This window comes from Eutrigla gurnardus (genome assembly GCF_963514095.1).
Source record: "Eutrigla gurnardus genome assembly, chromosome: 23".
Taxonomy (NCBI): domain Eukaryota; kingdom Metazoa; phylum Chordata; class Actinopteri; order Perciformes; family Triglidae; genus Eutrigla; species Eutrigla gurnardus.
The window spans coordinates 3,738,444-3,752,505 of record NC_139934.1 but is presented as its reverse complement, the minus strand read 5'-3'; the positions used below and the strand labels follow the sequence as shown (position 1 = coordinate 3,752,505).

Genomic DNA, 14,062 nt, shown 5'->3' with positions numbered 1-14,062 from the left:
GTGATTCATTAATTTTTTTCTTTTTGTCCAATTGTTTCTTTTTCTGTTTTTATGCGTTTATATTGCCATGTCATTATATGAAAAAATTATTCAAATGAATTATATTCTTTCAGTAAGAAAACACACTTTAAAAAACATTTCACATGTTTTAAGTGATTTTTTTTCTTCTCTTTTCTATTTCTGACCCTTGACCTCTGTGGTTTAATCTTTTCTCTGACTGTTTATCGTATACATCTCATGATCCTCTTTCCTGCTTTGAGCAGCTGGTTGTTTTGCTGAGATGAACTGGTGTGACTGGGACGGTGATGGGGGTCTTTCTCCCTGCAGGTCCTGATCGGTGGTCTACAGGAAGCCGGCGCCGGCGCAGACGACGTCCGATCCCTGCTGGTGTTCACGCTGAAACACTACAGCAGCAGAAACCAGGTGAGACTGTGTTTACAGTCCATTACAGACTCCTCACGTGAGGATGTTAAAGAGTAACTAAACCCTCAACCCTTTTATGATGGGTTCAGGTCCATCCAAGGATTTGAATTCTACATATGTTCCTCCTCCAGAGCCTCCTCACTTCACCTCCCCCACAGTGGCTCCGCTCCTCCCTTCAGTCCTTCCACTCCGTGGTCCTGGAGGATCCGGTCTACTGGCTGGTGGCTCTGTCGGCCCGGGCCTGTCTCCGCCACTTCCTGGCCAGGGAGCTGTCTTCCTCCGGGACCGGGCCTTGTACCCAGCTGGGCTCTGGATCCGAGGTCGAGGCCTGCAGCCGCTACCAGGAGTGGAACCAGGACACCCAGAAGGAGGTCACCTGGACACGCAGGTAACCAGCATAGAAATAACCAGCATATAAATATCCAGCATAGAAGAATCCAGCATAGAAGAAATAACCAGCATAGAAATAACCAGCGTAGAAATATCCAGCATAGAAATATCCAGCATAGAAGAAATGACCAGCATATAAATACAGTAAACAAGCATAGAAATATCCAGCATAGAAGAAATGACCAGCATATAAATACAGTAAACAAGCATAGAAATATCCAGCATAGAAATATCCAGCATAGAAGAAATAACCAGCTTATAAATACAGTAAACAAGCATAGAAATATCCAGCATAGAAATATCCAGCATAGATGAAATAACCAGCATAGAAATAACCAGCGTAGAAATATCCATCATAGAAATATCCATCATAGAAATATCCAGCATAGAAATATCCAGCATAGAAATATCCAGCATAGAAATATCCATCATAGAAATATCCAGCATAGAAATATCCAGCATAGAAATATCCATCATAGAAATATCCATCATAGAAATAACCAGCATAGAAATATAATTTTACTTTTTCTGGCAGTACTCAGTACTTTTGGAGTAGTATTTTGATGAATGGTGACTGTGTGACAGGTACAGGAAGGTGTTGGACCAGCGGCAGCAGCACATGGACGTGTTTCAAGCCATCAACATCTTCAGGGAGCACATGATCAACCAGAAGAGCTTTTACAAGGCCATGGAGAGCAGCCAGCTATACTATTAGATGCTTAAGTATGTATATATTTATGTATGAATGTTTATTTAAAAACACACAAATACACACATATAAATACATATATGTTGATACTATTAGATACTTAACAGTGTTTCCCCTAGAATTGTTTTCAGGCCCGGTGGTACCCACCGAAAAAACCCTATACAGCGTGGGATGGTGTATTGGTGCAGTTGGATTAAGTCAGGTGGCACAGCAAGCAGTCTGCAATTCTGCAATTATTATATTTACATTCAACATTTTTGTTCAACCAGAGTGTTCAAGGTTTTCAAGGATTCAAGGGGAGAGTGACTTATTAAGGTGCCGGTTGATGGAAATGATCAGGGTCCAGAAAAATATGTCTGGAAAATGAGGAGCATAACATTAAAAGCTACAGATACTGTAAAACACTACAACGACATATGAGTGCATATATTGTCTTATTTTATCAAGTAAAATATTATATAAGTTATAGGTTTACTCAACAGCCTAATAGTTCATAGAAATTCAGGTAGAAATAGGTTAACTCAGAGTTCCACAGCTTATCAAAAACAATCCTTATTTTATTAACATAGGCTGCCTGAGGGCGCGATCAGTAGCGTGCCTCGGCTCCAGCCCAAACGGGCTTTGGCCCGTTAGGCGGTTGTACATACGTCATCACTTCCTAATACTACACACGCAAGGCTTGATGTTGTTTTGAACGAGCGCCGTCTCTGCATATATTTCTATTAAACACTCGACCTGCATCAGCGAATGTGCGCACGAGCGGATCTGTGCGAGCGGATCTGTGCGGTCCGGTTCCGGGTCCGGTACCGGTCCGGGTCCGGTACCGGTCCGGTTCCGGGTCCGGTACCGGTGCTGGTCCGCTCACACCACGAGTCTGAAGAGTGCAACAGCTTATCAAAATACAATGTAAACTTTCCGTGTTTTCAAAGTAGAAAGCGACATCGTGGTGGTTTGACGAGGCAGAGCGGCATCAGAACAACATCAAGCGCGTAAAGTACACGAAGAAGAACGTAGCGGGAGCGCGCGGCGTGGATTGTTGCGGCCGCGCGTCTTGCTTGAATTGATAGGTGGCTTATTTTTGGTATATTGATTTTTTTTTTTTGGCCTGTACAATGGTAGGGGAAACACTGCTTAAGTACCGGTAGTAGAAGAATATTAGTAGTGCCGTTATAGTATTACAGTATTGTGATTGTTATTGTTATTACTTCTAATATATAATTACTAGGAGTAATACATGAATTAACAGACAACAAGTCATTTATCTTCTCTTTTGTCTGTGTTTTCCAGACAAAACTTCCAGCCAGGATCAACAGGGTCTGCTGCAAGTCTGTAATTTCAAAACCTGAAATGGCAAAAGAAATCTGTAAATTCAAATCTCCTCTTCAGCACCTTCTTTTATTGTCCACCATGATATTCTGTGAAACTGTTTAAATAAAGTTTTTTTTTTTTTTTAAACGTCCTATTCAGTTAATCATATCGTGTTAGTTCGTTTCTCCTGCATTTGATGAGACAGCAGTCTTTGTCTCCCCCTGCAGGCCGACACCGGACACTGCACTCTGTCAAATAATATTTGTAGTACAGGACTACTGATACTAACTAGTATCAGACTCTTACTTTTACTACCACTACTTAACAATATACTACTCCCTCTATTAGAGCAATCAGTACTTGTTTTTCAGCTACTCATACATGTACTTCTGCTACTACTACTTCGAGAAATACTATTACTATTTGTACAAACATGCCTACTAATAATATACTACAAGAAAAAATATAATTCTGATAATACTATAATAATAGTACAGTACTCTACTATAAATGCTACTACTACCACCAGTACCTGTACTACTATATTTGAACTATCAGTACTTCTCTTCTCCTAATCTACTGGTTTCTATGAGCTGTCTACTGGTTTCTACTGCCTGTCTGCTTGTTTCTACTGTCTGTCTACTGGTTTCTACTGTCTGTCTGCTTGTTTCTACTGTCTGTCTACTTGTTTCTACTGTCTGTCTACTGGTCTGTACTGTCTGTCTGCTTGTTTCTACTATCTGTCTACTGGTCTGTACTGTCTGTCTGCTTGATTCTACTGTCTGTCTACTGGTCTGTACTGTCTGTCTGCTTGTTTCTACTGTCTGTCTACTGGTCTGTACTGTCTGTCTGCTTGATTCTACTGTCTGTCTACTGGTCTGTACTGTCTGTCTGCTTGATTCTACTGTCTGTCTACTGGTCTGTACTGTCTGTCTGCTTGATTCTACTGTCTGTCTGCTTGTTTCTACTGTCTGTCTACTTGTTTCTACTGTCTGTCTGCTTGTTTCTACTGTCTGTCTACTGGTCTGTACTGTCTGTCTGCTTGATTCTACTGTCTCTCTACTCATGTTATGGTCTGTCTGCATGTTTCTACTGTCTGTCTGCATGTTTCTACTGTCTATCTGCCTGTTTCTACTGTCTGTCTGCTCATTTAATTGTCTGTCTGCCTGTTTATACTGTCTGTCTGCCTGTGTATACTGTCTGTCTGCTTGTTTCTACTGTCTGTCAACTGTCTCTGTGCTTGTTTCTACTGTCTGTCTGCTTGTTTCTGCTGTCTGTCTTAAGTATTAAACTGTCTGTCTGCATGCTTCTACTGTCTGTCTGCCTGTGTCTACTGTCTGTCTGCCTGTCTCTACTGTCCATCTACTGTACTCTATTGTCTGTCTGATGTATTTAACTGTCTGTCTGCCTGTCTCTACTGTACTCTACTGTCTGTCTGATGTATTTAACTGTCTGTCTGCCTGTCTCTACTGTACTCTACTGTCTGTCAGATGTATTTACCTGTCTGTCTGCCTGTCTCTACTGTACTCTACTGTCTGGCTGATGTATTTACCTGTCTGTCTGCCTGTCTCTACTGTACTCTACTGTATGTTTGATGTATTTACCTGTCTGTCTGCCTGTCTCTACTGTACTCTACTATCTGTCTGATGTATTTAACTGTATGTCTGCTTGTCTCTACTGTCCCTCAACTGTACTCTACTGTCTGTCTGCCTGTCTCTACTGTCCATCTACTGTACTCTACTGTCTGTCTGATGTATTTAACTGTCTGTCTGCTTGTCTCTACTGTCCCTCTACTGTACTCTACTGTCTGTCAGATGTATTTACCTGTCTGTCTGCCTGTCTCTACTGTACTCTACTGTCTGTCTGATGTATTTAACTGTCTGTCTGCCTGTCTCTACTGTCCCTCTACTGTACTCTACTGTCTGTCTGATGTATTTAACTGTCTGTCTGCTTGTCTCTACTGTTCCTCTACTGTACTCTACTGTCTGTCTGATGTATGTACCTGTCTGTCTGCCTGTCTCTACTGTACTCTACTGTCTGTCTGATGTATGTACCTGTCTGTCTGCCTGTCTCTACTGTCCCTCTACTGTACTCTACTGTCTGTCTGATGTATTTAACTGTCTGTCTGCTTGTCTCTACTGTCCCTCTACTGTACTCTACTGTCTGTCTGATGTATGTACCTGTCTCTACTGTACTCTACTGTCTGTCTACTGTACTCTACTGTCTGTCTGCCTGCCTCTACTGTCCATCTACTGTACTCTACTGTCTGTCTGATGTATGTACCTGTCTGTCTGCCTGTCTCTACTGTCCCTCTACTGTACTCTACTGTCTGTCTGATGTATGTACCTGTCTGTCTGCCTGTCTCTACTGTACTCTACTGTCTGTCTGATGTATGTACCTGTCTGTCTGCCTGTTTGACCGACTCTACTCGTTTCTATTGGGCGTCTTGAAGTACACGAGTCTTAAAACGTACTTGTGTATCTCTTTTCACAAGTAACGTCTGTGCGCGCGGGTATGGGCGCGAGCGTGAGCGCGTGCGCACGGGTTCATGCGTGTTCTGCCCTTGTGCTGTGATCCGGCGCGTGGACACAGACACGCACTGCATCTCTCTCTCACACACACGGAGGGAGAGAGAGAGAGGGAGGGGGGGAGGAGGCGGAAACCTCCATCTGCCCTGCTCGGTGACCGACCCGTCATCCTCGGGCTCGGGGAAAGAAACGGCTCCTCTCTCCGGTTTCCGTTCAAAACCCGCGAAGAAACCGAGTGGATCATGTGACAAAAAAGAAGAATAAAAGGAGGGGAATCGAACATGGACGGAATCTATAGTCTATATATGTAGGCTATGCCCCGGACTGCACCACCGCCACCTCCGCCGCCGCCGCCGCCGACACCTGCCCTCCCGGTACCGGTAAGTCACGGAGGGAAAGATGCGCTGGGGGAGGATTGTCAGTCCCGGGGCCGGGTGTGAGTGCTAGCAGTGGCCGGTTGTCGATGCTAGCTGACCCGTGAATATGACTTTTGAGGTCTTGTGAGGTCGGGTTACCGTTCAGCCATGTTGCAGGAGGGGGGGGGGGGGGGGAGGTGGGGGTAACGGCTGGGCTCTTGACACCTGCCCCCGTTCCCGGTTAACTAGAAATCATTTGTGTTTTAAAATGTCTTGAACTGGCGGTTCGGAGTAGCCATCCCGCACCGGGAAATGACTTTCTGACTCGGCGTGTCGGCGGGAGTGAGTGCCGTTCAGCCATGTTGCAGCGGGGGGGGGGGGGGGGGGGGGGGGGGAGAAGAGAGGGGGGTGTAGAGAGAAAACTGGTGCCCGGTCATTTTCGCTCCCCTGGATGCGGATGCGGTGGCGGCAGCAGCCCGTGTCGCCTAGAGACAGGAGGCAGCAGGCGGCAGAGAAACGGGGTCGACGAGGGTAACTGTCGGTGAACCGAACCGGACCGACGTCGGTTACATTAAACACTTTGAATCCTTTCATTTGTAGTTTTTATTTTATTTTATTGAGTTTTTAAATATTTAGATGAGGCCTTTTGAAATCTCTTTTTATCATTTTTTTTTTTGTGAAGCAGAATTTATTTATTTATTTATTTAAATTTCATTTACTTTAAACATATTTTATTTTCCCCACTTTATTTAAATTTTAAATATATTTTTAATTTATTTTTTTAATATATTTTATTGTTCTAATCTGACAATATGTGACTTAAAAATATAATTTGTTGATGGGATTCAGTAAATTCTATAACATCAAATAAATACATCTTTATTTTACATTTAAACACATTTTTTATGTTTAATGTATGTTTGTTTGGATTATTTGGATTAAACAAAAACATTACGGTTAAATTCTATACATTCGGATGAATATTATATTTTATTTCGCTTCAAGGACAGGCGAGTGATCAGGAATGCAACCCCTTGGCAGCAGGTGATCGTGCTTATTGATGATTATTGACCATAACTGATGATTGTTTGTTGGCGGGAAGGTCAGGGCAGGAGACGACACAGCGGGGTCCGTTACCATGGTGATAACGGGAAATGATTTATCCCATTCATTCACAGATTCACTTTGTTCATATTCCTTTTCTTCTCCTCCCTTTATCTCCCTTTTCTCCGTCCTCTCTGCCCTCTTCTTGCCCTTCATCCTCGCTGTCCGTTCCTCCTCCTCCTCCTCCTCCTCCTCCTCCTCCTCCTCCTCCTCTCAATCCATCTTTCCTCCCCTCTTTCACCTCCTTTCCCTCCATCCATCTCTTTCTCTCTCTCTTTCAGGTCAATGAGAGCCAGCAACAGTAAATCCTCCCTCGTTTTCTCTCCCCTCCTCTTCCTCGATCTCCCCTTATTCTCTCTATCATGCTCTCTCCACTTCCATACGTTCAAAAACACCGTCTTATTTTAGCAACGCTGCCTTCCTCCTCCTCCTCCTCTTCCTCCTCTCTTGCCCTCCTCTCTTCTGAGTTTTGACTCCCTCTCTTTTTTTTACAAACACACACACAAACACACACACACGCACACACACACCAGGCAGAAAATGAAGCGTGGGTCGAGTGTGTTGCAGCCTCCCTCCGATGCAGCCAAACCACACACACACACACACCCTGCACACGCACACACACACACAACCGGCGGTGATGCTGGCTCGCTGGGTGCACCCGACACCCGCGCCCAACACACAGCGGACGCGCACGCCGCGGGTTCGAGTCCCTTCCCAGCAGCCACCTCTCTCTTCAGCCCAGATGTCAGCACCAAGATGGCGTCCGACCTCCTCATCCGGCTGTCAGGTAACACACACACACACACACACACACACACACACACAGAGCACTGTAGTCCATACATCAATCAGTAAGTTGACAACATGTTTTATTATTGATTAATAATTAAGATAATTGATCAAGCAGCGTCATCGAAGCTGTATTCACTGTGAGACACATCGGCTGGTTTACTAAAGTCATATCAACCCAAAATAAACTGTTTTGTTGCCATTCAATTGCAATAAATAGATAAAAGATGCGTATTTTAGTAGTACGTATACTGTGACAGTAATTTTACTGTGTGGCATTATTCATTTTACTATTACAAAGAATATTTTTATTTCAGTTATCAGTATTTTGAGGGTGTGGTAGTAGTACTTGTACTTGAAAGAGTATTTTGACCGTTTGGTAGTACTTGTACATTGACAGTGTAGTTGTAATTGAAACAGTCTTTTGACAGTGTGGTAGTAGTACTTGTAAACTGTGGTAGTAATTCTTTTACAGTGTGGTAGTAGTACTTGTATAGTGTGGTAGTAGTACTTGTACACTGTGGTAGTAGTACTTTACAGTGTGGTAGTAGTACTTGTACACTGTGGTAGTAGTGTGGTACTTGTACAGTGTGGTAGTAGTACTTGTACACTGTGGTAGTAGTACTTGTACACTGTGGTAGTAGTACTTTACAGTGTGGTATTAGTACTTATACAGTGTGGTAGTAGTACTAGTACAGTGTGGTAGTAGTGTGGTTCTTGTACAGTGTGGTAGTAGTACTTGTACAGTGTGGTAGTAGTACTTGTACTATGTGGTAGTAGTACTTGTACACTGTGGAGGTGTCCATATAAACCGGGTGGGTTGAACACTCATCAGGCTGAAACCTGAAATCTGTAATCTATTTACAGCGAACTCCCTTCTTCTTCTCTCTCTCTTTAGAGGCGACCCAGAAGGCCCAGGTGCATCCTGGGAGGCTGGCGGAGGCGGAGCCTCAGAGGCGTGAGGCCCTGCCGGAGGCGCGCGGCGGGCAGCAGGACGAGCCTGGCCTCGCTCTCTCGCCGGACGGCCCCGGGGCGAGTCCCGAGCCGCCGCCACTCTCTCACACGCCCGACGGCAACGCCGCCACGGACACACTGGCGTCGGACCTGCTGAGGAAACTGGCAGGTACAGCCAGGAACACGGAAAATATACATATACACACATTATATCACAGTACATGTAGGACAGGCTGAGTAAACACACTGACGGGTTTCCCACCAATCACAGAGCGGCAGGAAGTGAGCGGCCATGCAGTGAGGATCAAAGAAGAAGAAGAGCCGATGGAAGTCGACACGCTGGTCGCCTCCGACCTCGTCCGCGATCGACCAATCCCAAAGGAGATGCCTTCCCAGACGACGGCAAGCTGCCGCCTCTTCGCCGTTAAAACAGAAGACCAGGGCCTTGGCAGCAACGCGGTGGCAGAGCAGCCGCGCCCCGGAGCCAAGATGGCGGACCAGCGTCTCCACGGAGACACGTCGTACACGGGAGGCTGCCAGCCCGGCTCGAAGACGGCAGATGGCGGCGTCGCCAACGCGTTACAGTTCAGAGTGAAGATGGAGGATCACGGCGTCTCTGGAGCCAAGATGGCTAACCAGCTTCTCTCAGGAGCCAAGATGGCGGACCAGCTTCTCTCCGGAGCCAAGATGGCGGACCAGCTTCTCTCCGGAGTAAAGATGGAGGACCAGCTTCTCTTTAAAGCTAAAATTGCAGAGCGGCCTTTCTCCGCCGCCAAGATGAGCAACAAGTTCCTCTCTGGAGCCAAGATGGAGGACGAGTTGCCTTCGGGAGCCAAGACGGAGAACCAGCTTCTCTTTGGAACCAAAATGGAGAACCGGCTCCTCCCCGGAGCCAAGATGGTGGACCAGGTTTTCGCCGGAGCGAAGGCAGAGGAGCAGCTCTTCTTCGGAGCCAAGATGGAAGACCAGTTCAGCCCCGGAGCCAAGATGGCCGACCAGTGCCTCCGAGCCGTGCTGTGGCAGGACATGTCGGTGAACCTGGCGTCCACGCTGCTGCACCAGCTGTCAGGTACAAATACACAAATACACAGGTCATGTGACTCAGGTCGTTTGACACAGGTCATGTGATATAGGTGATGATTTATACGTTTATTGCCGTGAAAATAAAGACAATTTTACTTAATATTTCATGATTCGTTAGTTATTATCAACATTTTATTTGCGATGAATAAAACGTTTGCTGGTGAATCCGTTGATGAGCGCTCATCTGTCCTCCCGCAGAGAGAGTCAGTAAATCCAGCAGTCGGCTGGTGGAGAGGTCGACTCCGCCCCCCAGGAGCAGGTAACTTCCTGTCATCACTCAGTGATGTCATGATGACCTCTGACCTGCTTTGTTGTGACTGGATACATGTGTTTCCACAGTCCCGTCTTGAAGGCGAACGCTGAACCTCTCCGCTCCTCTCCTCTCCCCAGCTCCCAGGAACCTCCACATGGTAATACTACACAGTAGATGTTGTACTTGTACAACACACAGCTGCTCCTGTAGATGTATGACTGCTGATCCCCCGAGGGAACGATGTTCAGTCAGCGTTCACGGTTGTCAGGTTTTCTGTCGTTATCTCAGAAAGCGATAGCGGCGAGAAATGATGTCATCGGTCAGAGAGGAGGGAGTACTTCTACTGTGGTAGTAGTACTTCTACTGTGGTAGTAGTACATTTACTGTGGTAGTAGTATATTTACAGTGAGGTAGTAGTACTTTTACTGTGGTAGTAGCATATTTACAGTGAGGTAGTAGTACTTTTACTGTGGTAGTAGTATAGGTACAGTGAGGGAGTAGTATTTTACTGTAACAAAGTTTTTATACAACGTGGTATTAGTACATTTACTATGACAGTAAGTATTTTACTGTGTGGTATTAGTACTTTTACTGTAACAAATTATTATTACTGTGTCGTATTAGTACTATTTCTATAACATAGTATTTATACAGTGTGGTATTAGAACCTTTCCTTGTAACAGAGTACCTTTTACTGTGTGGTATTCATCATTTTAATGGAGTATTTCTACTTTGGTTCCGGTACTTTTAACTTATAACAGAGTATTTCTACTTTGTTTCTGGTACTTTTACTTATAACAGAGTATTTCTACTTTGGTACTGGTACTTTTAACTTATAACAGAGTATTTCTACTTTGTTTCTGGTACTTTTACTTATAACAGAGTATTTCTACTTTGGTACTGGTACTTTTACTTGTAACAGAGTATTTCTACTTTGGTTCTGGTACTTTTACTTGTAACAGAGTAATCCTACTTTGGTACTGGTACTTTTACTTGTAACAGAATAATCCTACTTTGGTACTGGTACTTTTACTTGTAACAGAATAATCCTACTTTGGTACTGTTACTTTTACTTGTAACAGAGTATTTCTACTTTGGTGCTGGTACTTGTACTTGTAACAGAGTATTTCTACTTTGGTGCTGGTACTTGTACTTGTAACAGAGTATTTCTACTTTGGTGCTGGTACTTGTAACAGAGTATTTCTACATTGGTGCTGGTACTTGTACTTGTAACAGAGTATTTTTACTTTGGTGCTGGTACTTGTACTTGTAACAGAGTATTTCTACTTTGGTGCTGGTACTTGTACTTGTAACAGAGTATTTCTACTTTGGTGCTGGTACTTGTACTTGTAACAGAGTATTTCTACTTTGGTGCTGGTACTTGTACTTGCAACAGAGTATTTCTACTTTGGTGCTGGTACTTAGATCTTTACAGGTTGTTTATTTATAACTATTCCGTTTTAAATGATCTTTGACGAGTTAAACCGTAGAAACGTCACGTTGCTTCCTGCTTGCTTCTGATTGGCCGGCTGCTGCTGTGGAGAAGTTTCCTACAGACGGTTTCATCCTCTTTAATCTCCCTCGGAGGAACAAACACCGCAGCCTTATTATTATTATTATTGTTATTATGACGACTTGTTAATGTTCTTTTATGAATGTTATGGATTCGCCTGATTGCTCCTTTGAGTTCATAATAAAGATGAAATTAACCGATAACGGTCACGGTGGAGTTTACCCAGAATACCTAGCAGAGAGACTCACCTTTAGTAGATTAAAAAAAAAAAACGCCTCATGAATATTAATAAATACTGTTGTTTTGTTGTTTTGTTCTCTCAGAAACCAAAACCAGCCTCAGCAGAGATCAAACCACAGGTTGCTCTTACTTCTACAGGTAACCAAACACACACTGTGCTTACTGTACTTGTGAGGACCCTCGTTGATATTCTGGACTCTGAGCCCGGACCTGAACCCTGTTTAAGGTTTTAAGGTCTTTATGTAAATGTAATTAAAAAGCATAAAACATTTTTCGGCAGGTAATTTACTTAAAGCTGCTACATTTTAAATTGGGTGTTGTCATGGTAACCGGCATCCTCGCCCCCGCCCTCCAGGTGTCACGTGTGCGGCTTCGAGACGGACGGGCGCGTCCTCTTCCAGGGTCACATGACGGACCACCGCCGCTGGGAGCACGGCTCCTTCTCGCTGCACTGCTGCGCCTGCGACCACTCGACCAATCAGGAGGCAGAGATGAGGGCTCACGCCAACACGCACCTACGGGGCAGCGTGGGAGCCAATGGCGAGATGAGGTGGGCTCACGTTAAATGTTTCTGTGTGTGCGACAGTTTTTCTTCCAATAAAATGTTTTAATTTAAAATTAACGATAAATTTGATGGTATTTGTTCTTTACTTAAAAATACATTTTTGACGAGGAGCTCTACAGTTTGATTCTTAAAAAACTGAAACTATCATCCATCCTTGAAATATTACTCCTTTGTCCAATATTTGACTTTATCCCCAAAATATTACTTTTTCTGAAAATATTACGACTTTTTTCTGAAATATTGCGATATTTTTCTGAAAATATTATGACTTTCTTTTGAAAAAATTACAACTTTATTCTGAAAATATTACAATTTTATTCTGAAAATATTACAATTTTATTCTGAAAATATTACAAATTTCTTCTGAAAATATAAAAAAAATCTGAAATATTACAACTTTTTTCTGAAAATATTATGATTTGTTCTAAAAAAAATATTGCGACTTTTTTCTGAAAATATTACAGTTTTTCAAGTGAATATTTGACTTTATCCTCAATCCTTCAATATTTTGGTTAATATCGTTATCGGCAGATTCCTGGTTTCAGAAAACATTAAGTGTTGGTGTGAGTGAAGTCTGCAGGTGTGTGTGTGTGTGTGTGTGTGTGTGTGTGTGTGTGTGTGTGTGTGTGTGCATCATTAACCCCCCTCTCTCGCCTCCTGACTCCCAGATGCCCCGTCACCTCTCCCGCCGCCTCCGGCAGCGCTCCCTCAGTTGCCATGGCAACCCAGCCGGAGAATAGCACCTCCGAGCATCGCTGCCGCATCTGCCAGAGGTCGTTTCCCGGGCAACAGGAGCTGCTGGTTCATTTCCAGGGTCATCGCCAAGGCAACCAGTACCGGTGCGACCGGTGTGGCCACCTGACGCGGACAGCCAACAAGCTGGTGGAGCACGTGCGCGTGCACACGGGGGAGCGCCCCTTCACCTGCGACCTTTGCCCCTACAGCGCCAAGCGGCGAGACAGTCTGCGCCTCCACTGCAAGGTCAAGCACCCCGGCGACGTGCACACTCACCGCTCGTACGTGCACGGAGACAATCAGCGCTCAAACAAACACGTGCAGCGGCTGCACACGCCGCCCAACACACACACTGCTGCACCCTCCTCCTCCTCCTCCCTTCCTCCTCTTCATCCCTCGCTCTCCGACCGGGCGGGATGGAGGGACCTGTCTCCTCTCCTCCCCATCACAACGCTCATCTCTCTGAAGCCACGCCCTCCTTCATCCTCCTCCTCCTCCTCCTCCTCCTCCTCCTGCTCGTCTTCCTCCACCAAACACTCCTTCCTCGGCTACCTCGGCCTCACGACTTCTTTGTAAATGCTTTTGTTCTTTTTTCTCCTCTTTCATCTTCCCTCCTCTCCTCCTCTTCTCCTCCTCTCCTACTCCCCTCCTTGTCTCCTACCTTCCTATCTTTTTTCTTTTCTCCTCCTCCCCTTCTTCTCCTCTCCTTGCCTCCTTTGTTCTTCCCTCCTGTTCTTTCCTCTCTTTGTTTCTCCTCCTCCCCCTGTCTTCTCCTTGTCTCCTATCCTCTTCTTCTTCTCTTATCTTCTCCTTTCCTCATTACTCCTATTATCTCTTCCTTCCTTCCTTTCTCCTCCTCCCCTTCTCTCCTCTCTTTTCTCCTTCTTTTCCTTGCTTCTACTCCTCTCCTTTTAACCCTCTCCTCTCTTTCCTCCTCTTCTTCTTCTTCTTCTCCAACCAACCCCTCTTCTTGTCTCCTCTTCTCTCATCCTCCCCTGACCTCCTCCTCCTGTTTTCCATGTTTCCTCTCTCAGCCCATTTCTTCTCCTCGTTTCCTCCTCTCCCCCTCCTCCCCCTGCTCCTCCTCCTCCTCCTCCATCCTCTGGACT

General features: G+C 44.9%; 1 protein-coding gene and 1 long non-coding RNA gene across 3 annotated transcripts; both read left to right on the top strand.

The window, feature by feature from the left end:
* The first annotated feature begins 677 nt into the window (after positions 1-677).
* Positions 678-2,940, top strand: LOC311008685. The gene is made up of 3 exons (XR_014596548.1): positions 678-811; positions 1,399-1,536; positions 2,810-2,940. It is a non-coding gene; the product is annotated as an uncharacterized lncRNA (long non-coding RNA).
* A 2,502-nt stretch (positions 2,941-5,442) lies between these two features.
* Positions 5,443-13,794, top strand: LOC311009014 (uncharacterized protein). 2 transcript variants are annotated; one of them, XM_084002992.1, is made up of 9 exons: positions 5,443-5,738; positions 7,352-7,608; positions 8,509-8,733; positions 8,836-9,633; positions 9,846-9,906; positions 9,987-10,057; positions 11,737-11,791; positions 12,009-12,203; positions 12,887-13,794. In XM_084002992.1, exons 2-9 carry the CDS (start codon positions 7,359-7,361, stop codon positions 13,527-13,529), a joined length of 2,298 nt encoding a protein of 765 aa, XP_083859118.1. In that variant the 5' UTR covers positions 5,443-5,738; positions 7,352-7,358; the 3' UTR covers positions 13,530-13,794. The 2 variants fall into 2 exon arrangements, with proteins under 2 accessions (XP_083859118.1, XP_083859117.1); XM_084002991.1 differs by having other exon boundaries at positions 7,100-7,608.
* The last annotated feature ends 268 nt before the right edge of the window (positions 13,795-14,062 follow it).